The following is a 27,059-nucleotide window of genomic DNA, read 5'->3' as shown; positions in this document are numbered from 1 at the left end:
TATGAACATAATCGGAACAGTATTTTCTATAGACAGAATGTGCTACTTGAAAGGTAATTTTAGAAACATGTCACAACATTTTTGATTGAGGTCTTGATAAGATTGATAGATTTGACAGATTTGTTTGACCTACTTGACAGAAGAATGATTTCCATTTGGATCATAATGATTTATGATACAAAAAAAGGGTTTTGTAGTCTAAATAATGTAAATGTACTAATGTAATTTTTTTAACAATCAGTCATTTTTGCTCAGTGAGTTGTAAAGTATATCATTGCACTCTGTGTGATCTATATGATGAAGAACTTAGGCCTTCATTAAACTTTAAATGTCATTAACTCAAGTTTTAATTCAAATCATAGTAATTGCAACAATCAGTCAACGCTGAATCTCAAGAATTTGTAATAATAGTATTCAAAATAGCGACTTGATGTGCTCATAACTTTTTCAAGGCAGAAAATGGTTTGAATCAACACGTCTTGAAAAGAACACTAGTACACTAAGTTTACTGACTGTGCTGGTGTTCATTCATTATCCACAAGGAGGTGTCACTGAGTTCATTTCAACTCACCATCTTTCTTTTTCTTCATCTTTTTTCTCTTCAACTTGTATTAAGGTTCAACCAACCTGGACACGGTTCACACAACCTGAAACCGTTACAAACACACTAGATGAGGTTTTAAACTTTTAATAATGAAATTACTAACTTTGTTAATGACAAAAGAAGGCAAACCAATAACAACCAAGAGACAGAGACCAGGGGCGGTTCTAGGGGTATGGGTTTTTTCGGTTCTATTCTCGGTTCTAGGTTGCAATGACCAACACAATGAACGTAATAACCGTTCATGAGCAACGATCACAGAGACAGTGTTTCAGAGATACCTGAGAAAAGATACAGGAAAAAGAAAATGTTTAATTTCAGTAATGTGCACATATAGTAAGAAATAACATGAATCTATCCAGTTGTCCAGTGTTACTTTTACAGTAGGCTATTAGATGTTTGTTTTTAAACAACTTGAAACAATCATGACAATACCCAATTGTCCTCTTCTGGCCAGGTGCGTAATTTGGGTGTGATCTTTGATGCTCAGTTGACTTTTAATTCTCATTTTAATAACATAACGAAAGTTGCTTTGTTCCATCTGAGGAACATTGCTTGTTTTAGACCCGTACTAAAAATGTACTTGAGTTTGTTTTTGGTACAATACAAATATAATATAATTGTAATTTTAATACATTTAACAGTATGTCTTTTTCACCTGGGTAGGCCTGATGCAGAGAGGCTTATCCAAGCCTTCATCATGTCAAAGCTTGATTATTGTAATTCTCTCTTTGTGGGTTTACCAGGAAATTCTATTAAGAGGTTGCAATATATACACAGAGGTGTAAAGTCAAGGTTCAGAAAGTAAATCCTCCTCAGTATTTTGTTTCATTCACCTGGATTTGCTAATTAGCACAATTTTTCAGCCAGGAGATAGAACTAATTAGTGAAATCAGCTCATGATCAAGTTCATGGGTGGAATAAACATGGCAGGACTTTTACTTTCTGAACCCTGGACTTTTACACCTCTGCAAAACTCTGCCGCACGTGTTTTGACTTATACATCTTCACGTCATCACATTACCCTCGTACTCCAGCAACTGCATTGGCTTCCAGTTCAGCCACGTATTGATTTTAAAATTCTGATTTTAACCTATAAAGCAGTACACGGGTTGGCTCCAGATTACATCTGTGACTTGGTTACTCCATCCATTCCCGATCGCTCTCTCCGCTCTGCTGGCTCTCTCTCTCTCTGTGTTCGCCTCGTTGTAAATTAAAAAACCATGGGGGGAAGGGTATTTACCTATAACACTCCTAAGTTATGGAACACATTACCTGCATCTATTAGGGATGCTGCTTCTGTGCATTGTTTTAAGAAACTTCTTAAGACACATCTTTTTAGTCAAGCTTTTAATTTATAATTTATTGCTGTGTATATTTTTGTATTTTTTTCTATGTTTGATTATTTTGTTCTGTACATGCTGTAGAGCTTTGAGTCTGAGAAAGGCACATTACAAATAAATGGATTATTATTATTATTATTATTATGACTATGCAAACTTTGCAAAGAGTCCGCTATCAGAGAACATATGTAGGTTACAATATAACGTAAAATAAATGCATTAGTTTTGCTTATATAAATTAAGCATGTATGATAATATAATATTACAGATAAATTCATTTTCTTAAATTGATTTGTGTTTGGCCCATCTGTAAGATTATACAGCAGATTTGTTTGTTTTGTTATCAATTTGTTTTGTGTTATGTGTCAAGTATACAGGTGCAGAGAAGTGCCTAGATATTAAGTGTGTTATGTCTTCACTGCTCATTATCACACAATACAAGATCACTGAAATTAACTTGAAATTACTTTATTTCACGTGTAGAGATTGCAGAGTGATACATGACCCAGTAAAAATGACTTCTAATAATCCTGAAAATAGTTTAAAGTGTTAGTTCACCCTCATGTTGCTCCAAATTTAGGGTTTCTTTCTTATGTTGAATACAAAAGATGATATTTTGAAGAATGATGTTAACCAAACTGTTTCGGTGCCCATTAACTTGAAAAAACCTGAGAAATTTCTCAGAATATATATTTTTTATGTTCAAAAGAAGAAAGTCATATTTGCAATGACATGAGGATGAGTAAATGATGACATAACTATAACTTTAAGATAAATGTTAAAGTGTACCCCCTAAAAGCAGAAGTGGCCCCTGCCCGGCCCTCCCAGTTACAGTGGTCTAGAACCGCCAATGACAGAGACAGACACAAAGCCGACTGACAAGTATAAAAAGAAATGCAGAGAAACAACAGGTGAAAAGCACTTATGATCCAAGGACGAGAAGACATAATAATCAAGAAATAAAACAAAATAGGCGATGGTGAGAGACGTACAGCTCATACTTTTGTATATTAACTATACACATTTTGTGATAAGAGATGTTCAACAATGCATGGGCTACTGTGTCTTCCAGATCATCTGCAACCTTGTTGCTTCTCTCCCACTGCTATTGCTTAGTGTCAGCGGCACCACAAACGGTAAGTATTAAGATCTGCTCTGACTGATACTGTTAAATATGATGTTTGGGAGGCATTAAATGTGTTAAATATAATGTTATGATTGCAATGCTGTTTGTTGCAGAGGGAAAAAATAACAGACAATCAGACAATGGCAAAAACAATATAATTATTATATAAAATTATCGTTTTATTTATAATGTATACATGCTGGTAAATATTTGGTTATAAGACTTGAATAACAGCATTTTTGTTTATATTTTAGATATCTCAGTATGCACACAAATAAAACATTTATATGAATAACCTATGACTTAGAATTAATAATACCCAAAATTATCAATAAGCCAAAATAAAGCCTCTTAGATATTAATGCACTTCATTACGCTAATGGACGTGGTGGGTGAGGGTCTGTGGTAAAGATCAGTTTTAAATCCACCTGTATGAAGAAAAGTTTAAGTTAAAGTTTAATCACACTAGTTTAATGTCCAATTCTGATTAATAACTAACTAACTTTGACTTTTGCCTCAATAAACTCTTAATTACTGTTTATTAATAAGGTAGATGTTAAGTTTAGGTATTGGTATTGGGTAGGATTAAGGGATGTAGAATAGGGTCATGCAGAATAAGGCATTAATATGTGCTTCATAACTACTAATAAACAGCCAATATCCTAGTAATATGCATGCTAATAACAAGTAGTGAGAATTGGACCCTAAACTAAAGTGCTACCAAAAAAAAAATCTAACAATTTACTATCGGTAGAACCATCACTGAACTTACTTAAACTGGACTATGACATTATTTTCATGTTATCACTGTAAAGCTGCTTTGAAACAATCTGTATTGTAAAAAGCGCTACATAAATAAAGGTGACTTGACTTGACTAGAGCGTGTTTCACCATTTGTAGAAACATGCAAGGTTGAAAATGTGTCCAGTAAAGGTTTCCTATTACTGCTAACACCAGTAAACATTCTTAATAGTTGAACTGTTATAAATTGTACAGAAATTGTGTAAGGATTGTGTAAAAATCCTCTTATCTTACACAGTTTTCTTTAGTGAAGGATGTCAATTCAGACAGTAACACTTGATTAACAAACCATGCTTAACAGATCGTTAAATTAACATAGCTAGAAATATGAGATAATGTGCTTATTAATGTTTACTAATGAACTTATTAAACAGTTGATTAATTAACATCATTAATGTAAATTATAATATTTACAAATGACATTAAACTTTAAATTTATACGACCATGCAATTATTGAAAATCTACAAAATGTCATAAAATTTCAGTTCATATATAGCCTATTACCTAATGCACTTTTTTACATTTACAAATGTACTGGTCCCACTTTATTTTAGTAATCATTAACTTCTATGTACTGACGTCAGAAAAGGTACTTATTGTGTTCATGTTCTAGCCTACAGCAAAACACTTTTGCTGTTATTTAGGTGTAATTCGGGAAAGTTTAAGGACAGGTTTGGTGGTATGGGTTCAAGGCTTGGTGTACAGGGGTCAATTTGATTACTGTATAAAGACACATGGTTCAAACTCGACAATGAAGACCTGATAACATGAATAGTGCGTGAAGTGCTTAAAATTACTAATTAAACTATTTTTATATGAATTAAAGTTTAAATGAGCATTTTATTTACATTAAATAATTGTCTGTTAATCGTTATGTAATATTCAATAAGTTAATTTAAACATTAACAACAAGTTATCTCATAGCTATTTAAATATATAGATTAACTAATGATCCGTTAAGCATTATAAAATGTTTGTTAATGATTTATTAATTAAAGCTTTTAATCATTGTAAACATCTGTCAAAATTATTATCCGATGAATTTAAATTGTATGACATTTGTAAGCAATTTACATTAAATAATGACTTGTTAATCATTATGTAATCTAAGTTCATTAGTAAACATTAAGCACATTATCTTACATTTCTAGCTATGTGAATATTAACTAATGATCTGTTAAGCATTATATAATGCTTGCTACTGATTTATCAATGAACATTATTAAGTGTTACCGAAGGTTCTTCCTCTGCTTGATCTTCATCTACAGAATGCATTGATTTCCTGTTTTCCTTTACTCTTGTAGGGTCTGAAGAGCTGCAATGTGTCCGAATGATCAGAGTGCCACGAAACACAGTGTTGAGAGCTCGTGTTATGACAGAGTCAAAGATAAACTGTACTTTAACTCAACAAGGATGTCACAGGAGCCCACAAGTCTCATGGTGCAAAATTTATGGAAATCAATGTAATGCTTTAAATCACTCAGATTACATAAAAACTGAGTGGAAGAATATGACAGAGCATGAAGGGATGGCTTTCCTGATTTTCCTGAACATCTCAATGGAGGATGCAGGTTTATACAGATGTAAAGAAGGTGACAACTCTGTTAGCCATGCTATTAAAGTCACTGTAACAGGTAAGTGACATTATCTTTTATTGGGTAAATGTAAACATACAGACATTTCGTTGTTTGTAAGTTTTAAACTATTATTTAATGACTTTACATTTGTATTATTTTTTAGCAGATAATATTCTGTTCCAATTTTTAGCAGATAAAAAGGATGAGTTTTCACCCACTCCAAGCAAGACAAGTATGGCCATTACAACACACGGTATTATCTCTTAAAAAAATCATCTCTCTCTCTCTCTCTCTCTCTCTCTCTCTCTCTCTCTCTCTCTCTCTCTCTCTCTCTATATATATATATATATATATATATATATATATATATATAAAAAATCTTTTTTTTTCAGTGCCTACAATTATAGGTGATATGAAGACAAATCCGAATGATGATCTGCAGTGGCTCTGGCCGTATGTGTACATCTACACTGGAATAGCGGGGCTGGTGTTCATAGTTATGGCTGTTATATTACGTTATGTTGTTAGACGCCAAGGTGAGTGGTTTGAGTGCTTTAACTAATATTTTATTATACTTTTTCTTTTGATCATATGATTAAAAAAAAAACATTTTAGGGAGAAAATCGACAGGAAAAGACATGGCAAGTAAAAATCAGGTATCAAATGTTTTCATTTTATTCGGTGGAACTCTTCATATCTGTTGAATAATACATTAATAAATGCCCTGTTTCCAATTCCACAGTGGATAAAAACTCAAAAAATGGACCTGCTTCTTCCTCCTCATCTCTGTCTGAACTCAGACCTGCTGACCTCTGTCATATATCGTGTCTAAGAAAATATACCTGCAGTATCAGAAGAAGAGAATGCCCTTTTGTATGCTTCTGAATCTTCAGGCAATGTCATGTGGTCTTTTTTGTTACCCGACCATGAATACTTTAGAAATTCAGTTCATATGTTGCACTTCCGATTGCTTTGAAGTAGTAATATGACAAACTGTGGAAGATATTACTCCACAATTGCTTCAGAAATGTTGTACTCTTGTTATTTTTTTTAATCACTGATTGCTATAAACTTTTTCTTTAATAAATTCCATATACAACCATGAAGAAAATAAGTTTAACATACACAAACATGCATCCCTGGGAGCACTATGGCCGTTATTTACTAAGAGCAAGTGGACCACAGCTACACATTGGCTCTGATGCTACAGTACAATGTTTGCTTTTAGATCATTAAAATATAAATCTACCATCTACAAAAAGTGTGTTCAGAAAGATATAAGAGTTAAGATATACAACACAATTTTTTTTTTTTAACAATGCAAACTTAAATACAGTATATTCTGACCGACAGTGACACACAGTTTGATTAACAAAGTGCATGTTTACTTTATTATTTCAAAGATTTCAGAGAACTTTATACAAAACACATGGAGGTCTAAATAGAAATGGGAAAGGGAATGGAAATATTCAGAATCATTTCAGAATGACGGGTTGTAAACTATGAGAGTACTTCCCTAGTGGGAAAATATTTGTAATACTATTAATCTCTATAATCCAAACATCAAGACAATAACTTCGCACCGAAAGCCAAAAGGGTGCTCATGTCTAAAAGAGTGTTTCCCCTGATAAAAATGTTATTTTATTACACACATCAAAACATCTGTAAATCTAACAATAACATTTTGTCTGTTTATTGACTTTATGGTTACAGGATATCAGCTTTCAGAAAGTCAGCTTAGATTTAGTTAACTTGTAAGAGTATGATTTAGTACAGCTTGGCTAAGAAAAAAATGCTTTACTAAAATATACATTCTACAATAAATAAGGCATTTAGTGTTGAAGGTGTTGTGATTAAATGTTTGTTTTTATACTGTTAGACTGAATATCAGTTATATCAGAAGACGTTGACTTGGAATCGTCTGTGATTCAGAAAGAGGCCACACAGTTGTTTGGTCAGGACGAACATCTGAACATAGCAGCATTTCTTTTTATTTCAGTCAGGCTAAAGAAAAAAAAAAGAAACAGACAAGTGTTAATGTCCTAGAATTACACAGCCAAAAGCCCTTGCTGTGTTCAACCTAACCCCCACAAATAAAGCTATAGCTAAACTCCAACAGATAATGTTTTACTCACTGCTCTCCATCACAGTTGATACAGGGTTGGGTTGAATGATCTAATTACAAAATTATTTTATTGTTCCAGTTGAGCCTTTTTCCTGTCTCCCATGAGATTACATCAATACTGAAAAACACCTTTTGAGGTGGATAACATGGAAGTTTGTCTTCTGTTACCATAATGATTTTATGAGCATGAAGAATCATTTTAAATAATTTCACTCATTTGGTTTAAGCAAATGAGTTTCCCCGGGTGCTACTTCTAAAACGAAAATTAGCTTCTTTTTTAATATTACTGGTGTAAAATATTTTCTTCTCTAATCAAAATAATATCCAAAATGAGAAAAAAAAAGACAAAAACAAAAACAACAACCATTGTGCTGAATTTCACTTTCCATCTGCTTAGTCTTTTTTAATAGGCTGTTCCTTTAACTGAGAACACTACACCACACAAACACATTTCTGGTCTTATACACCTAGTATATTAGTTTTTTATGTTATAAAGATGTTATAAAATGTGCTGATTAACTTTTCCTTTCCCTGTCTACCTCTCTTTGTACAAACTAGTCAAATCTCTACTATTACAAATTATAGTCCAACTCAAACTGATGCTACTGATTGAGCCAGAGGTTTACCGCTCAAACAAGAAGAGCAGCATTTTGAACACACCACAGAGCCACAATGTTTCCACTGTTCAGAGAAGTCAATGGATGAACAGCTCTGCAAAATACACTGCTATAGGAGGTTTTACACACAATACATTTACAATACTTAAAAAATTAAACAAAATTTAGTTTCAAAGAAACATTTATTGCCTAATGCCCCCTACTGAACAAGTCGAAGGTGGCAAGGAAAAAGCTCAAAGATGTTTACATGATGAGAGAGGAAACTTTTGGGAGGAACCAGGCTCAACTGGGGGAGCCCATTTTCCTCTGGAAACTTCAGCCAAATTATAAGACACTAATGTTTCAGGAGCAGCAACACATAGTTTTGGGCCATATGGATTGTAGCTTTTAGATCAGAGTGCTTTAAACGAGACTCAAATGCTTTAAAAGTCAACATTAAATCTAAATTAAAATCACATTACAAGTCTTATTGTGAATGATTCATCGGAGCATGTTGTTCCAAAGGGGGGGAAAGTTTTATTCATGATCTTTAATCAAAATATAATAGCCAAATAGCAACTCAGACATCCACTCTCACCCACCTTTAACACCAACTTTTCATGATTCAATCAAATCCCATTGGATAAAATGATCTCCAGTCACTTTCTTCCCCTCTCTTGTTTGTCACAAATCATTTTCAATTTCTTTGACTCTGTAGAAGCACTTTAAGTAACTAAAGAGGGAGATGATATGATGCTTTTAAACAATTATTTCCTGTTTCTGATGGCAACTCAAAAGACATCAATCATAGAATGAGATGAGGCTGAGAGGGCTTCTTGCAAAAGACAGGAAGTGGTAACTCCTAAGACTTCCTGTGGTTCTGTAGATAAACGTGGCTCTGTAAAACATACTTCCCCCTTGGCTTTGGTTTCACTAGTAATATACTTTACTCATACATGTTATCTGAAAACAAAACATATTTTAGTGCAACTTTCTGATGCAATAAGATTCAAACTATAAACCAGTCAGAGCTAAATAGATTTAGGGCCACTTAACTGGTTATAAGTGAATATGGGCAGAAATTAGTAATAAAAGGACAGCTCACTGAACAAAATCTGAACAGAATGATGTAGACTTTACGTATGTCTGGTCTTGATCGAGTTTCTGTTATCCCTAGAGCCAGTGTGAATGTAGCTGTATTGGTTCAAATATAAAACAAATATGATCTTTTTTTTCCTTTCTACCCTCTAGGGTCACCTGCAGATTCTAAGAGAGGAAAGTGGAAGAGAATGAAGCAGGAAGGAAAACTTGGGACAGATTGTGTGGAGTGAGAGGTTAGTGAGTCACTCTGGTGTCTCTCTCTCTCTCTCTCTATTTCCGACAATACATTTCTCCATTAGCTTCTGTTTTCATTATCTCCTTTGTAAAAGGTTTCCGGGGGATTTTGTTTACAATAGTCAGCCTTTAACTTTAATAGGATGGACTGACTATATATATATATATATATATATATATATATATATATATATATATATATATATATATATATATATATATATATATATATATATATAAAGCTAAAAAGTATTTACATATTATATTATGAATATATTTGTATACACATTTTACTATTTTGAACATGCATTAAATGGTCGCCCCAAAATACTTCAGTCCTTCAAAGTGGCCCTCAACAATAAATATACAGTAAATCTTGACTTTACTTCTTCCAGTCACCAGCTTTTGGTAATGTTCCTGTGATCATAATATTTCAAAGCTACATTTATTCTGAAGTTGTTGCTTAACCCCATGTCAAAAAATGTGTCAAAAGCCACAGGATATCTTCTTCCTGTGCTTATTCTTGCATGTGATCTTGTATTATCTTATGTGTTCACTTTTACATTCTAAGCACATTATATTTTCTGGGATTAAAAACATTAAAGTTGGCATGAAACACATGTTTTGAAAGTCATGTCTTTCCTTATATTGTGAGATATCCGTGTCAGATGGTAAGATGGGACTTGATCTTGTTCATCAATAATTGATTGGATTGTTGTGGTTTGCTATATGCTGTGATGTCATGTGAGTGACAGGTTGTCCCGCCCTCATGTCAGTAAACAAGTCATCAGAGAAGAGAAGATGGAGAGGAAGTTATTTTGATTAATATGATGGAACATAAATGTTTTTAAAAATAATGATGTGCACGGATAAATCATTTATAATAAAAACGGTATTATTCCATTAAAAAAAAAAAAAACGAATTGTCAATTTTGATTTCATAATGACTTTAAATTGATGTGAAACACAATATTAAAGTGGACAGACATTTTTGTTGCTGTACTGACCATATCAGCAGGTGAAGTTAGCACCTCTTCAGGCAGATGCACAGACATATGAGCAGCACAAGGGCCACACAGCTGGCTGAAATGAGAATGACATGGGTGTTCCTAGCTGTAAAAACAAAAACAAAAAAAAAAACACATTAACCAAATAAATCTAATATTCCCAACCGTCTAGAACAGGGTTCACCAAACACGTTTAGCGTCCAACGTCCTGCAGAGTTTAGCTCCAACCAACTCCAACAAACCTGCTTGAAAGTGTCTAGTATGCCTAGTGAGATTTTGATTAGCTGGTTCATTGTGTTTAACTGGGGTTGAAGCTAAACTCTGCAGGACAGCAACCCTCCAGGACTGAGTTTGGTGACCCCTGGTCTAGAAAAAAAAACAGACAAAAATGAAAAGAATGTAATATAGTATAGCCCTAAACAGTCGAGTAAGTTTCACTCACGTTTATTCAGAGACACATAGATGGCAGACCCAAGGCCCAGATGATGAACTTCACACTTCACAGGTTCATCGTCCAGTAGTTCAGTCTGCAGTTGAATGGAACTGACCACCATTGTGGTTCCGTCCCCTAGCTGGTAAAATGATGTCACGGCAGGGCCCAGGGTTTGATTATGTCCCTCCACGTTCCAAGAGATCTCTGCTGCAGGACGTGACACGGCTGAGCAGTTCGCCTCAACAATGCCCTGCGATACGGTGACGTAACTGGCCTCAGGTTTGGGTAGGACTAGGAAAATGACATGAAGCTCATTACATATTTAAGTAAGACATTAACATTATAATCTTTTAAACAGTGTTAAGAAAAAGCCCCCAAATTAATTCAAAGACATTACATAGTTGTGGTAAATGAAAACATTGAGCATTATGATGGGTTTTCAGCTGTCTTTTGAATGTTGCCAGGGATTCTGCATTCTGGGTGAGGGTGGGGAGAGCATTCCACCAGCATGGAACTGTGAATGAGAATGTTCTGGAAAGTGATTTTGTGGCTTTCTGTGATGGAACCACGAGACGTCGCTTGTTGACCGATTGTAGGCTTCTGGTAGGGATTTAGACTCGTAGAAGTGAGTGAAAGTAGGAGGGAGCTGAGCCTGTGATAGATCTGTAAGCAAGCGTCAATGCCTTGACTTAATGCGAGCAGCGAGAGGTAGCCAGTGCAGAGAGATGAACAGAGGAATTATTATTATTATCTTCAGACTTAAAATCTATAGAGATATCTTGTGAACTTTTGGTTGGGATCTATCCTTTTTAGCTGGGAACCCTTACAACAGTCCAAAGTGTGCCAAATATGTCCAGTACAAATACTGTATTGGTCTTGTTGACTTTTTTGTTGTTGTTGTTGTTGTTGTTGTTGTTGTATTGTAAGTAGTAGCTTCATTCAGAAGACAAAAGAAAGCACTTGTGTTGTTATGCTGATTACAAGCCGTCAGACGTTGGTCATGTCTGCGGCAGACTCCATCAAAGAGGGACTCTGTGACATAAGTCAGATAAAAGAGAAAGAGACAAACCATGACAAGATGAGGGGAAAGTGAGGCTCTGTCCATTTTATTTTTGTGGCTGTGAGAGCTTTTTGGTGACAACAGCCAGACTGTTTGGGGAATATCAACAGAGAGAAAGCAAACACAGTGGAGCTCTGTTCTAGAGGAACAGAGACACAGTAATCGCACTGGCCCTCATCCCAAACTATTCCCTAAACTACAGTCACAGCCCAGCATTAAACTAGTGTCAGCTCCTGATTGTGAGCTTTCTTCCAAAGTAGAATTTACTTTGCAATGAAAAGAATGTTTTCAACAGAGAAGCATCCCTTTCCGCAAACATCACCATTGTAAAACAGTTGCATGAGATAAAGAATGTGTAATGTGTTATTTATTGTGATAGTACATTGAAACAGGAAACGCAACTGAGCAAAAGTTATCTCTGTAGAAATCTAGTATTTTTGGAGTGAACAAGGAACTAATCCATCAAATTAAAGTAACAGTTGACCCAAAATTTTTTCATTCTGTCATTTACCCAAAGTGTCATACAAAGCATTACAAATGTGGTCCATATGAATTCTCACAACCTCTGCCCTGATTCTCTTTGGCGTGCTCACCAAGAGAGAGGCTGCGACCCAATTCACCAACTTATACTACGCCCTTAAAGTATGTACTCTTGTTGTGAAGAAAAAAGTTCATACTTTTGAGTGTGTAGCAAAAGATTAGACAAGCTTTGGGACATACTACTCCGTCATCTTTAACGGACCGCTCTTTCGCTTAGTTATGTGCATCTTGTCACCGTAAACTGCCGTCAATCATCTTGTTACAGTTAAAATCCTCCATTCAATAGCTATAACTTAATTTCCTACCGTTTCGGAGAGAAATGTTCACAAAAGTTCACAATGCTGCTGCAGATGAAATATAATGTGGACAACATTGAATAAATACATTTTCGTCAGGTTAGATAATTAATCACTCAAACCCCTTTATTCAAACCTCTCTACATAACCGCCGGACTCGGGCATCCTCCATGTCTATCGTTTTTTAACACTTTTTACTCGTGTTTGTATTTCTAATCGAATCCTCGTCCAACGCGCAATGGGTTGTGGGCAATATTAACCGTTAGAGTGTGCATCGATCTGCACTTCGGATTCTGACCGGAAATAGACATACTACGCTCTGGAACGTACTAATTATTTTGTCGAATACTATTTAGTAGTATTATATAGTCTATAGTATGCGAATTGGGATGCACCAGTAGTGTCCAAATTGTATCTTTTTGATTTATGAGTTATGTTCATAAAAGAGGTTGGTCACACTTTTAGGGTCCAGTTCTCACTATTTTCTAACTATTAAAGGTGCAGTATGTTATTTCTTAAAGTCGTTGCTGAACATTGTTAATATATGAAATCAATCCAAACAAACACGTCCCTCACTTCATTGCTCCACCTCCAAAGCTCACACTCCAATCCTAACTGCCCTGCTCCGAGTCGGTCTTGAACCATGACTGCTGGCATGCAAGGTGGGTGAACTAACGAGGACGCTAAACAAATCATTCTCTAGCAGTCATCAGCCTGCACAAATCTCACTAGCTGGCCTCCATTACACACGCAATGCAAGAGGGGATGTTATTTATCGTAACAAAAGCACAACAAAATAATGCTTCACGAAAATTAAAGTGAAGATGATGAACAAATGACAAGGAAGCACAAACAATTTACAAAAATACACAAGAGTAAATACAAACAAGAGTTTGTTGTAAGTTGCCAACAGCACAGCAGCTCCAAACAATGACACTCAAAAATGCATTATCCCTGTATGAAGCGGAATCAAAGCAACCTCAGAGTTTTCAGGCCTTTCCTCTTAGCACTCTCCAGTGCTGGAAAGCTTCTCTAATATTAACGCGGGTCCTTAAGCTCTTTCCTGATCATAACCCTTCATATTCCAGTGATATTTTTATGAGCTTTTCTCTTTTGTAATGTCTCTCAGCCATCACTCTTTCTACAGTCTTTCTTCAAATCACCCTCTTGCTCGTTCTCTCTCCTCCACCGTCATACGCCCCCTAATGCTGATTGGCTACACGTTTGTTGTTGTGTCTGGTTGTGTCGGGCCGACCAACTTTCAAACAGCGTTTTTCAAATATCGCTTACCCCACCTTTACATTACATTTACATTTAGTCATTTAGCAGACGCTTTTGTTCAAAGCGACTTACAAATTAGGACTAAATTAAGCGAGTCATCGTGAAGAGGCAAGAAACAACGCAAGAAGTGCTCAAAACACGAAGTTCAGGCATTGGTCAGAGTAGCATAAGCCTGATAAGCGAGGGTTTAAAGGAAAAAGGATTTTTTTTTTTTTTTTTGGTTAAGTCCTCATGGAAAATATGGGTTTTCAGCTGTCTTTTGAATGTTGCCAGGGATTCTGCATTCTGGATGAGGGTGGGGAGAGCATTCCACCAGCATGGAACTGTGAATGAGAATGTTCTGGAAAGTGATTTTGTAGCTTTCTGTGATGGAACCACGAGACGTCGCTTGTTGACCGATTGTAGGCTTCTGGTAGGGATTTAGACTCGTAGAAGTGAGTGAAAGTATGAGGGAGCTGAGCCTGTGATAGATCTGTAAGCAAGCGTCAATACCTTGAACTTAATGCGAGCAGCGAGAGGTAGCCAGTGCAGAGAGATGAACAGAGGAGTGACGTGGGCCTTTAAATATGACTTTTGCATCAGTAGACTCCTAACAGCGAGTTAAGGTAGTTGTTAAGTTTAGATATTGAGTAGGAATTGGGTAGGATTAAGGGATGTATAATATGGTCATGCAGAATAAGGTAATAATATGTGCTTTATTTGTATTAAAGGGGGGGTACAATGGTGTTTCATGTATTCAGAGTTGTTTACACTGTTAAAGAGATGGATTCTCATGCTAAACATGGGCAAAGTTTAAAAAAAATATTTTGGACGAATAACGGAGAATTTCTGTGCCGAAAATCTTACTTCCGGGTTGGTGCAAGTTTCGGCTGTTTTTTTTTTTCGATCGTAGATCTAATGACGTAGATCAGAGTGGAACTCCTTATATGAGCATTTCTCTCGGAAAAGCTCGCCCGCGCACACGCCGCCCAGAGGAGAACGAGACCGTGCACATCAACGTGCTTCAACAGGAAATCATCGGCGCCTGCGCTGCATAGGATTTGTTCAAGAATGTCTCCAAAAAAGTGTGTTTTTGGATGTGAGGGAAAGCTTACCGTGTTCAGCTTTCCAAAGAACCCAGTGTTACAGGAACAGTGGATGCAGTTTGTTTTTCCGGGGCCGCAACGGAGTGTAGGAAGTGCGGTTGTGTGTTCTGGTCATTTCAGTGACGAATGTTTTATTAACAAGGCCTCTGGATTTGCAAATCGTTTGCTATTAAAACGTGGAGCGGTCCCAGTGATAAAAGACCCCAGTCATGTAAGTACAACTGGATCAGATTTCTGTCTTTTGCTGGAAATCAAGCACTACTGCTTGACTCTATAGCTCCGCCTCCAGGAGCTCGGCTTTTCCCGGAGAGAATCGGAAAGCTGTTTTTTCTTTTAAAATTATAATAAAACTAAACACTTTTTGGAGATATTAAGGATGCACTACTACTCTATAGGTACTCAAGATTAACATGAGATTAGGTGAAACTGTGCATGTTATGTACCCTTTAATAAACAGCCAATATCCTAGTAATATGCATGCTATAAGCAACTTGTGTGGGTTATGTTCTGTTTTGTCTTTGTTTTCATTGTGTTCAGTTTATGTTTGCCAGTTTTCCCATGTGTTTCATTGATTAATCCTATTCACCTGTCCCTCGTTAATTAACTAGTCAGCCCTGTTGTTTGCCCTGTGTATTTAAACCCTCAGTTTCAGTTAGTTCTTTGTCCTGTATTGTTTAACTTCAATGTGTACACGGTTGTGTTTCAACCGAGTAATTCTCCTGTTTATTGTTTTGATTCGTAGATTAAAATTCTATTTGAGTATCTTCATCGTCATGCGCTTACATTACAGCCACCAACCATGACAGAATACAGGACCAAAGACAAGGACTCAAATATGGATTTGCCAGCAGTTCAATTGCTCTGCTTAAAACAGCAAGGAAGAACCCTCGAGGACCACACAAGGGAACTGAGTCCGTTCCAGTGAGAGAAATTTCAGAGTCCATTCAGGTGAGAGAAATTTACGAGTTCTTTACAGTGAGTAAAGTTGCCGAGCCTGCTCTTGAGAGGGAAATTCCAGCGCACAGCCAAGAGAGCATTGTACTGTCCATAATGGCTCCAGCCCCTAAGCAGTCCAGTGCCAGCTACAGCCCCTGAGTCCGCTCCAGTGTCGGCTCCAGTCACTGAGTCCGCTCCAGTGTCGGCTCCAGTCACTGAGTCCGCTCCAGTGTCGGCTCCAGTCACTGAGTCCGCTCCAGTGTCGGCTCCAGTCACTGAGTCCAGTCCAGTGTCGGCTCCAGTCACTGAGTCCACTCCAGTGTCGGCTCCAGCCCCTGAGTCCAGTCCAGTGTCGGCTCCAGTCACTGAGTCCAGTCCAGTGTCGGCTCCAGTCACTGAGTCCACTCCAGTGTCGGCTCCAGCCCCTGAGTCCAGTCCAGTGTCGGCTCCAGTCACTGAGTCCGCTCCAGTCACTGAGTCCGCTTCAGTGTCGGCTCCAGTCACTGAGTCCGCTCCAGTGTCGGCTCCAGTCACTGAGTCCGCTCCAGTGTCGGCTCCAGTCACTGAGTCCACTCCAGTGTCGGCTCCAGTCACTGAGTCCGCTTCAGTGTCGGCTGCAGTCACTGAGTCCGCTCCAGTGTCGGCTCCAGCCCCTGAGTCCAGTCCAGTGTCGGCTCCAGTCACTGAGTCCACTCCAGTGTTGGCTCCAGCCCCTGAGTCCACTCCAGTGTCGGCTCCAGCCCCTGAGTCCAGTCCAGTGTCGGCTCCAGTCACTGAGTCCGCTCCAGTCACTGAGTCCGCTCCAGTGTCGGCTCCAGTCACTGAGTCCACTCCAGTGTCGGCTCCAGCCCCTGAGTCCACTCCAGTGTCGGCTCCAGCCCTTGAGTCCAGTCCAGTGTCGGCTCCAGTCACTGAGTCCGCTCCAGTCACTGAGTCCGCTCCAGTGTCGGCTCCAGTCACTGAGTCCACTCCAGTGTCAGCTCCAGCCCCTGAGTCCGCTCCAGTGTCGGCTCCAGTCACTGAGTCCACTCCAGTGTCGGCTTCAATCACTGAGTCCGCTCCAGTGTCGGCTCCAGTCACTGAGTCCACTCCAGTGTCGGCTCCAGCCCCTGAGTCCAGTCCAGTGTCGGCTCCAGCCCCTGAGTCTGCTCCAGTGTCAACTCTGGCCCCTGAGCCCACACCAGAGTCCGCTCCAGCCCATGAGGCTGGCTCAAGAGTACGATCCAGCCCATAAGCCAGCTCAAGAGTCTGCTTCAGCCCATAAGTCTGCTCCAGCCCACTCGCCTGCCCCGGAGTACACTCCAGCCCATTGGCCCACTCCACAGAGTCCCCAGCCATAGTGGCCAAGCCAATCTCCTGGGTCAAGGCCATGGAGGCTCCCTGAACTGCCGGCACCTCCCTGGCTCACTGAACTGCCAGCGCCTCCATGGTTCCCTGAACTACCGGTACCTCCCTGGTCTCCTATACTACCAGTACCATCCTGGAGGCTACCTAGCCTACCCTCATTCCCCTGGTTACCTGCCAAGACTCCAGGACGCCCCCCTCCCTCCCCGGTTATACACTTTTTTGGTGTGAGGTCGTGCCTTCCAGGAGGGGTAAGTAATGTCAGTGTTATGTTCTGTTTTGTCTTTGTTTTCATTGTGTTCAGTTTCTGTTTGCCTTTTTTTCTTTTAACGTATTTTTCCCATGAGTTTCATTGATTCATCCTATTCACCTCTCCCTCATTAATTAACTCGTCAGCTCCTTTGTTTGTCCTGTGAATTTAAGCCCTCCTGTTTATTGTTTTGATTCTTGGATTAAACTTCTATTTGAGTATCTTCATCATCGTGCGCTTGCATTGCAGCCACCAACCGTGACTCAACTAGTTAATAGTGAGAACTGGACTCTAATCATTAGCCAAATCTTCCTTTAGGGTTTCCGTAGCACGCTCCCTGCGGCGCAGCCCTCGATGCTTCACGACATCACGACAAAAAGACTAGCATGTTTAATTTTTTAACCTTCCTCCACGACGACGGCGCGCGAGGGAGTGAGGGCGAGTGAGTGAGTGAGTGAGCGAGTGTGTGTGTGTGTGTGTGTGTGTGTGTGTGTGTGTGTGAGAGCGAGCGAGCGAGAGTGAGTGAGTGAGTGAGTGAGTGAGTGAGTGAGTGAGTGAGTGAGTGAGTGAATGAGTGTGTGTGTGTGTGTGTGTGTGTGTGTGTGTGTGTGTGTGTGTGTGTGTGTGTGTGTGTGTATAGACTATGTGAGTGAGCTTGTGTATGTGCGAGTGAATGAGTGTGTGAGACGGCTCGCGATGACTGGTCGGAAAACAACGTTGTCCACGACATGACAAGATTTTTAGGAGTCAAAATCGTGTAATCTGACACAGTGACTATCGTAAACAGACAAAAAAATCGTGTAATCTGAACCAGACATAAGAGTTACCTCAGGATTTTTTTTGTTGTTTTATTAGCTCAATCCAAATACAGTATAAATAATTTGGATGTTTAATAATCTTTGTTGCACACTGCACAGTGACTTTTCAGTTGGAAAGGGTTTGCCTTTGGAAATCGAATCGAATCGTAAATCGAGTTTTTTATAAAAAAGGGGAAAAAAATCGCCCAGCTCTACTTCTGACTTTGCAATATAGACCTTGAGAAGCATGAACTACATTTATAATACTTTTATGGCTCTTTTGCATTCTTTTTGAAGTCTTCAGTCTTTATACATCGTGATGGCATGGAAAAGAGCGACCAAGACAGTCTTCAAAATTTCTCAGGTTGGTATGTGGTATTAACACTTCTTACTTAATAACTGTTTTCTAGGCTTGTCACTGACTTCTATTGTTCGTTTTTAATTTGTCTTTTATATTTAGTATGTTTCTTTATTAGTTGATTTCAGGTTTTGCCTTTGTAGGAGCATTTAGTCACAACAATTTAGGCAAAATGTGAACCACACACACAAACACATTATCTTTCTTCCTCACTTGCACTTGGTTTCTCCACTTCTTACACATACACCCACTCAGACATACACTTAAAAACCTTTGTATAACCCGGAAGAAAGACAAAAGGGGCTGTGAAATACCCAAACAACCTTTACGGAAAAAAGCACATTGATTTTCCATTTGCACACGTCTTCACATATTGTGCATACGTGTGAAAATGTTCCAAACCCACACGTGTGATTTAGTGAAATGTGAAATGTATGTGCCTTTAATAGCTGTAGCGGCTTAATTCTGTGGCGCTGTTATTTAGAAACATCCTTGTGGATAACATATCAAAATTTATACTGATTCAGAATTTTAAAACATTTATCATAGAAGAGGTATATTCAATCTATTTTATGAATTGCATTTTTAGTGTGCTTTTTATTTGAACTAATTAATAGATCATGACAAAAAATGGCATTGACCCTTATACAGAAATACATTAATTTGTTTCAGGGGTGCTCAATCCGGTTCCTGGAGATCTAACTGCATTCAGCCCTAATGAATCACACCTGAACCTTATAATCAAGGATTTGGATTAATTAAAAATTCCGGACAGGTGTGTTTGAGCATTCCTGATTTATTCCAAACATTTTAGAGAATACACAAATACATTTCCTTTATTTTAAAGCAAATAAAGGTCACACATTATATTGGGTGTCTTTAACTAGTATGTGTTTACATAAAAATAAATAAAATTATTTATTTTATTGTGTTCATGTTGTTTTGCAAAACACTTTTGCTGATATTGAGGTGGGACAGGTTTTGTGGTATGGGTGAGTTAAGGTGTAAGGGAAGGGTCAATTATTTCAGATATTTGTTAAATATACAATGTAAAAACATGTATGACACAATGAGTGCATTTTATGAAATTATTAATTTAAATGTTGGTACACAGTAGTTAAAGACACTTAGCATAAAGTGGTACCCAAATAAATGTGTCTATAAGCTATGTTATTACTGCCATTTGCACTTACCATAAACAGACAAGCAAGCTGTTGCAGTCTTAATGCCATCTGGATACGTGTGGAACTCGCAGGTGTAACAGCCCTCATCCTCTGTCTGAGCCTGGTGTATGGAGAGCTTGGATTGCCCAAGTGAGGGATTTAGAGTTACCCGACCCTTGAAAGGGGTCTCAACGATGGGTCTGTCATTCTTGGCGTAAGAAGCAACAGTGGCGGTGTCCCCTTGCTCAGCTGTTTTTCTCCATAAAACCTGCTGGACTCGCTTACTGAGAATGTACTTGCACAAAAGGGAAACCGGCTTTCCACTCACAACTGTTTTATTGTCCATCAGTTCCACAGTTGCTGGAAGGAATAAAAAAAAAATAATAATAATAAAGTTTCATTTTTGGGTGAACTATTTCTATAAGACCACGTTGCAGTGAATACTGTCTTGTACTATGCATGACAGTAGTGTCAGGATTATGCACCTGTCTAGTTAACTTATGAGTTTTGGTTCAGTCCTCATTGTTTTCTGTTTCTCCTTGCCTTGCATGTTTCTATAGTCATTAATTGAGTTACTCAGGTCTTTTGTGTTACGTTAAAGATCTCTGTGAGTATGTAACCCCTCAGTTTTCTCAGTGATGTGTTCTGTGGTGTCTATGTAATGTGGTTGTGTTTTCCCCTGAGCTTCTCCTGTGTTCATCTGTGGATTATATTAAAGACTGTTTCCTTTTGAGCTACTCGTCTTAATGTTATTTTACTACAGCCATGTGTGACAGTTAGCATACACTCATTGCTTTCATTTTAAACCACACCCAGGCTGATAAAATGTAACAAATGTCTAACCCTATGGCAGCTTTTATCTGATCAAGACTCTTGTGGTTTTCATGATAGTTTTTTGTCAGTAAAGAAGGCCAGGCAGAAAAGTGGTTCTCACCACTTCCTGCTTGGGCATTATTTATAACAATTCTTCAAGGTCTTGCGAGCACAATGTGATAACCAATAACAGTTATTCATTATGAAACCATCTTAGTGCAGGTCTAGAAAATAGCATTTCCTCTGTTTGATGACACTTTGATGAGTGATATTTCCTTTTAAATTCATATTTTTAAATTACATACTGTATATAATATATATTGTTGATATTTAAAAAAAAAAAGTTTGAAAGAGATTACCAAACCTCACCCATAAGTGAAAGACATGTCCTTCCTCTCTGCTGCCCAGTTGGGTACACATCAAAAAGACACTGGTAGCAGCCCTCGTTGGCTGGCCCGGCTCTTCCAATGGTGATGGCACTGGCGTGAGCTTGTTGACCTGCTGTATGCTGTGAAAGCTTGACTCCATCTTTGGTGGTGTGGTCATACTTATCATCAGGCACATAGTAAAGTATAGTTTTATTTGTCACATCCAACCACAGTACTTGTTTTAAAGCCTCCCCTGTCTCCATTGTAATATTGCAGGTCAGCATGAAGGGAAGTCCAGTCATCGCCTGCAGATGAGATGGTGCAAGCACCTTACCTAGGACATATCGACAAAACTGATATCATTTAAGATGTTTAAATAATTAAGTAATAATAAGCTATCTAATAAATGCATCTACCTCTTCTTTAATGAGCAATTTTTTAACATTTTGAATTCAACTTTTTTTTTCTTATTTTAAAGGGGGTATAATGTATAAAAGTAAGGGTGATATAACTGTCCTAATATCACAATGAAGAAAAAGACCTATTAAAAGAACTACATTAGAAAAAAATATATAATATATAACATATATATATATATATATATATATATATATATATATATATATATATATATATATACACACTGTGTATATATATATATATATATATATTAATTGTCTGCCAAGTGTTGCAATCAACATGCAGAAACATGCAGAAAAAATAAAATAAAGTAAAAACATTAAAAAGTACATTTATGTTAAAAAGGACACCTGCAGACCCTCATGACTTTGTGTCAAGGTTGTAAAATGTCAAGTGGTGAAACTCTCCAAAATTGTAAAAATAATGATTAGGATGTGTACACTCACATGTAAAGAAGGTGTAAGGTAAACATGTTATTACTTTTTAATGTTTACACAACATGATATAAAGTCACTAAATTGATTTTTTCTCTTTAAAAATGGCATACAATTTTATCTAACCCATATAAAACCAGCTTTTCTAAGAACCCACGTTTTAAACTACAGCAGGCAACATTTGAAGTGGATCAAAACCTTTCATCAAAGTTATACATGAATTTTGAACAATACCCGTTCTTGTTTTAGGACAACTTTGATGAACATTTTTGATCCACTTCAAATGTTGCCTGCTGTAGATGTTAAAAGATTTTCCTGTTCTTTATCATGGACAGAGCTCATATATTCTAATGCTCAGAAAGGAGACTGGACAGGCACCTTGTAGCCGAGAGAGCAACATCAGTGTCACCCAGACTTGCAGGGATATTGCAGACATAGATCCACTCATCTTGACCTGCAGGAAGATCGTTTTAACTGTGGTCAATGAAGTAATGGGCCAAACAAATATTTAAGTAAGACAAAGAGTGTTTAACCAAACAGATTTCCAAAATACTGTCTGTATTAGCCATGTGCATTAAAGCAGACTCTACATAAACAAATTTCACAACGGCATAGTTAATTACAACAAATAATCAAGCCAGTACCGCCTTAATGAGTATTGCTATGTTCTGAAAAATGTCTTAGCAAATCTTAAAAAAATAAATGGCATACTTACAGCCACAGGTTTGTAAAGAGCAGACAATCCACACATCAGCAGTTCAGCTCCTCAACCGCCATTGCTTTATAGAGAAATTAAAGATGAAAAAAAAATAAAAAAATAAGATAACTTCTGATGTCAAACAAATAAGAAGTTCTGGTTCTGGTGACCAGATATATTATATTTGGTAAGGGAAGTCATCTAGCATAGAGCTCAAGTTTAAATCAGACTTTAAGGAAAATATTTGTCCTAAAAGTCTGGTCTGTTTTGGAATTTGAGGATTCAGTGCACTATTTATGGCACTCTCAGGGACCGCAGTGCAATTCAGCATTTTTGGATTATTTTGAAATTTGATTACTGTTTGCCAGGTTTATTTATGGCATGAAAAGGAAAATCTCTAACCATCTGCATCCTGTCAAGGTTTATTACCTGTCTGGCGCTTTAACAACAGTTTGTGTAACAAACTCACACTTTGTTGTCTAGACTAACATTAACTTGAGGAAATAGCGTCTCTTGCTTTTTACCTAAACTATATGATTAAAATCACTTGTGGCTAAACACTGCCAGTAAATAGACATAAAGAGTGGTGCTGGCAGATGATTTCTGGGCCACAGGCAAATACTTCCAGGCAGCCACACGCCCTGCTGACCTCAAATGAAAGATCGGTTGAGCCATTTTTTTATATATACTGTACAGTATATATATATATATATATATATATATATATATATATATATATATATATATATATATATATATATATATATATATATTCTTTTGTTGTTAGAAACCCATTTGAAAAAAAGGAACTAGCTTAGCTTTATTTTATTTTTGCTTTAAATTGTAAACAACTGACTTTGAATTTGAATCATGCAAATTATATTTAACATTTTATAATACCATTCATTAACCATCTTTTAACAAACATTATAGAGAAAAATTATATAGATCTGTAGTTGGATCGATCTATAGTTTATCAGGCATAATGATTTGAATGAAAGTCTGTGATTACATGATCTGTCAAATAAGATAGATATAAAAGATAGATATAAATCTATTTTTTAATTTATAATACAGTACAATGTTTCAAATATGCGACTCACCTTGCAAAGCATGGCCGCGTTCTTTCGTGTTGGCAAGTTCCTTTGCCTTGGAGTTATTCTGGCATGTGTGTGATTCGGGATACGAATGGAAGTGGAAGTGAGGAAGCTTGGCCATCCAATCGTGGGAAGCATAGCAATCAGTGTTTAGAAAGGCCCAGTGACGTTCAATGGATGGAAGCATGCAATTACTAATTACCGAGTTAACAGCGACATCTAGTGGTGTAGCCATCTGTGCAAAAACATCTTTTGGTAAACTGCCAAAAGGACGTTAAAAATAAAGTTAGCCATACGAAGGATTGAGATCTAGTTAGTTAGTACATATTTTGACAGTATTATGCTTTTTTTCTACTTGGGATCATGTTTAAAGTTGGAAATGCCAAATAATTCCAAATCGGGTTTCTGGTTTTTTTTTTATTTATTTTTTTATTATAATTATTTTCAATAAACATGACAATAATCACTTGCATATCAAAATACAGTAACAATTTATTTAAAGAATATATAACAAATGGGGGGAAAAATGGTAACACTTGACAATAAGGTTCCATTTGTCAACATTACACAACTTCTAAGGCATTTATTAATCTTAGCTAATGTTAATATCAATGTTTACTAATACATTATTAAAATCAAAAGTTGTATCTGTTGATATTATTTAATGGGCCTGAGCTGACATGAACTTAAAAAGATGAATAAATACTGCAACATGTATTGCTCATTGTTGATGTTGGTTAATGCATTAGCCAATGTTAACTAATGGCCCTTATTATTAAAGTGTTACCGAAAAAGTATCAGGATATGCAGTGATCAGAGGATTCAAAAAAGCAGAAAGTTAGTGAAAACAGAGTTTATTTGCACACTTCGGGCAAAACAACCTCGTGAAGTGACAAACGTGAACACATAACGAGTGTGGGGACTCCAGAGCTGTCCATACTGCCAACAACGAACACACAGCTGAGGAGACAGAGGAACAGCGAGAGAGTGAGAACAACGACCAGATGGTCCAGGGCACAGCAGCAAACACAGAAAATGCACAGATGAAAGAACATTATCAAGAACACAAATGAATAGAGTTGTCAAAAAAGTACAGACTTCGGAATTTCTGTGAAATTTTTAAATGTGATGCTTTGAGCCCTGTTGAATCGTAAACACCTCTGATTGGCCATTGTGTTCACTCGCTCATCGGATATGTCTGTGATTGGCTAGAATGATCAGCGCATGGGAGCGTTTGAGAGCACACGGAAGCGTTTGAAAGTATTTTAAAAAATGAGAGCGGGAGCATTTGCAAGCACAAGCAGGCGTCTATCAGCGGACCGGTCAAACGCTGCTTTCAAATGCTCCCGTCTGTGTCTGTATCTGTGAAGAGCCTCACTGATGTATATTTACAACATGTTTTTGAAGTGTTCGTTATTGTAGCCAATCACAGACATATCCGATGAGCGTGTGAGTACAATGGCCAATCAGAGGTGTTTACGATTCTGCTCAACAGCGATCAAAGCGTCACACCTTTAAAATGTTTGTACCGACTTGGTACCGAAGTCTATTTGACAACTCTACAAACGAAGCACGAATGATCTACTGACAACAAGTGGCAGGCACAGCAGAGAATACCCCTTCGTCTCACATCAAGGTGCCGCCGTTCAGTATCAGCCGGCGACCCCTCAATGAGTCTAGGAGGTGGAGGGACGGAGGTCTGGAGCTGAAGCGGGGAACGAATGACATGCTTGATCTTTGATACATTAAACCCGGGTGGATATTCTTAAACTGGGGGGTTAATTTGACTCGAACCGACACCAGACTGAGCACCTTAGTGATAGAAAACGGTACAAATAAATTTGGGTCCCAGTTTACGTGAGGGAAGTTTGAGAGGGATGTCCTGGGAGATATCCAGACCTTCTGACAACACATAAAGTGGGGGCTTAGTATGGTGACGGTCTGCTGACGCCTTGTTCCTGTCGCTAGTCCAAGTGAGGGCTTCTCTGGCTATCCTCCACATACAGAGGCGACTCTTAATAAATGCATGCGTGAATGGAACAACAACGTCAGATTCTTGGGAGGGTAATAATGGTGGCTGGTAGACTAAACAGCACTGGAAGGGAGACAAACCCATAGACGAGACCAGGAGGGAGTTATGCGTGTATTCGAACCTGGTTAATTTGGAACTCCAAGATGACGGTTCCACAGATGCCATACCCTCTGTGTGCAAGACCCTCTCAAGATCCTGGTTAGCATGTTCTGCCTGACCATTAGTCTGCGGGTGATACCCGGAGGATAGACTTGCAGTTGCCCAAAGCTGTCGACAGAACTCTGTCCAAAACTTAGACACAAATTGGGGACCCCTGTCAGAGACCACATTCATGAATGCGGAAAACATGATCTTAGACAACAGTCGCTGTCTCCCTTGCTGAAGGCAATTTGGGGAGGGGAATAAAATGGTCCGCCTTCGAGAACCTGTCCACCTGTCCTGAAGAAGTCCACAGCTATGTGTGACTAGTGTCATAATATATTACGCAGAAGCAATGATGCAAGTAACTCTTTATTGAGGGGTCAAAAGACACAAAAAATTACAGGAACTCGGGTGGGCTGGTGGCGAAGGGACTAGATGGTCAGCGTGCTGGTGAAGACAGGTGACGGTGAATCCAGTGACAGTGAACATCCAGACGAGATGAGACGAACACCACGAAGACACCGAACAGGAAACTCGAATCAGGAACAGGACTGGAGACGGCACACGATGACACACACTGAGGACACCAAACAACGATCTGACAAAGAGAGGAGAGTGCGATGAGTCTTTATAGGTTAGTGAATTGGAGCAGCTGATGCGGGGAATGAGATCAGCTGGCGCGCTGATCAGCAGGAACGAGCGGTCATGCCCACTCACACACACACACCCACACACACAGAACAACAAATACACGAGACACGAAGAAAACAGTGAATTCATGAACCGTGACAACTAGGGCTTCGAAGGGACAGGCATCGGCTGAAGTAGCCCTGGAGCCTAGTCGATTGGAGCCTTTGCACGCAGCAGAAACCAGACAGGCCAACACCAACTGAAGAGTGTCTTGCACATGGATGGCCACCAAAACCGCTACTTGATTAAACTGCAAGTACGAGTCGCTGCGGGGTGGCAATCTATTTCGGATGAATGGCCCCTCTGTAGGAC

At 38.2% G+C, this 27,059-nt stretch overlaps 2 protein-coding genes across 5 annotated transcripts; one reads left to right on the top strand and one right to left on the bottom strand.

Moving 5' to 3' along the window:
• The first annotated feature begins 2,764 nt into the window (after nt 1–2,764).
• LOC308688447 (B- and T-lymphocyte attenuator-like) lies at nt 2,765–7,563 on the top strand. Of its 3 annotated transcripts, none has more exons than XM_081361470.1 (7): nt 2,765–2,923; nt 3,017–3,080; nt 5,177–5,506; nt 5,640–5,702; nt 5,842–5,985; nt 6,065–6,105; nt 6,192–7,563. In XM_081361470.1, the coding sequence occupies exons 1-7, from the start codon at nt 2,921–2,923 to the stop codon at nt 6,279–6,281; spliced, it is 735 nt and encodes a 244-aa protein (XP_081217596.1). In that variant the 5' UTR covers nt 2,765–2,920; the 3' UTR covers nt 6,282–7,563. The 3 variants fall into 3 exon arrangements, with proteins under 3 accessions (XP_081217596.1, XP_081217597.1, XP_081217595.1); XM_081361471.1 differs by having other exon boundaries at nt 2,797–2,923; nt 5,643–5,702; XM_081361469.1 differs by having other exon boundaries at nt 2,797–2,923; nt 5,613–5,702.
• On the bottom strand, nt 6,103–24,011 carry LOC308688446 (nectin-3). 2 transcript variants are annotated; one of them, XM_081361467.1, is made up of 8 exons: nt 23,891–23,989; nt 22,806–22,869; nt 22,469–22,544; nt 21,238–21,570; nt 20,086–20,415; nt 10,955–11,236; nt 10,513–10,618; nt 6,103–7,453 (listed from the first exon to the last, which is right to left on the bottom strand). In XM_081361467.1, the coding sequence occupies exons 2-7, from the start codon at nt 22,839–22,841 to the stop codon at nt 10,530–10,532; spliced, it is 1,146 nt and encodes a 381-aa protein (XP_081217593.1). In that variant the 5' UTR covers nt 22,842–22,869; nt 23,891–23,989; the 3' UTR covers nt 6,103–7,453; nt 10,513–10,529. The 2 variants fall into 2 exon arrangements, with proteins under 2 accessions (XP_081217593.1, XP_081217594.1); XM_081361468.1 differs by having other exon boundaries at nt 6,104–7,453; nt 10,513–10,588; nt 23,891–24,011.
• Between the last annotated feature and the right edge of the window lie 3,048 nt (nt 24,012–27,059).

Source organism: Scardinius erythrophthalmus (assembly GCF_964197995.2).
Source record: "Scardinius erythrophthalmus genome assembly, chromosome: 3".
Taxonomy (NCBI): domain Eukaryota; kingdom Metazoa; phylum Chordata; class Actinopteri; order Cypriniformes; family Leuciscidae; genus Scardinius; species Scardinius erythrophthalmus.
The sequence above is the reverse complement of the archived record's forward strand: the minus strand, read 5'-3'. Positions and strand labels throughout refer to the sequence as shown.

Coding starts and splice junctions, on each gene's coding strand:
- LOC308688447 (XM_081361469.1), top strand. Junction 5,703..5,841: donor TATGGCCATTACAACACACG/GTATTATCTCTT, acceptor TTTTTTTTTCAG/TGCCTACAATTATAGGTGAT. Junction 5,986..6,064: donor TTATGTTGTTAGACGCCAAG/GTGAGTGGTTTG, acceptor AAAACATTTTAG/GGAGAAAATCGACAGGAAAA.
- LOC308688446 (XM_081361467.1), bottom strand. CDS start 22,841: ATGTGTGGATTGTCTGCTCTTTACAAACCTGTGGCT. Junction 22,545..22,805: donor CTCTTTACAAACCTGTGGCT/GTAAGTATGCCA, acceptor ATCTTCCTGCAG/GTCAAGATGAGTGGATCTAT. Junction 10,619..10,954: donor CTATGTGTCTCTGAATAAAC/GTGAGTGAAACT, acceptor TTGTTTTTACAG/CTAGGAACACCCATGTCATT.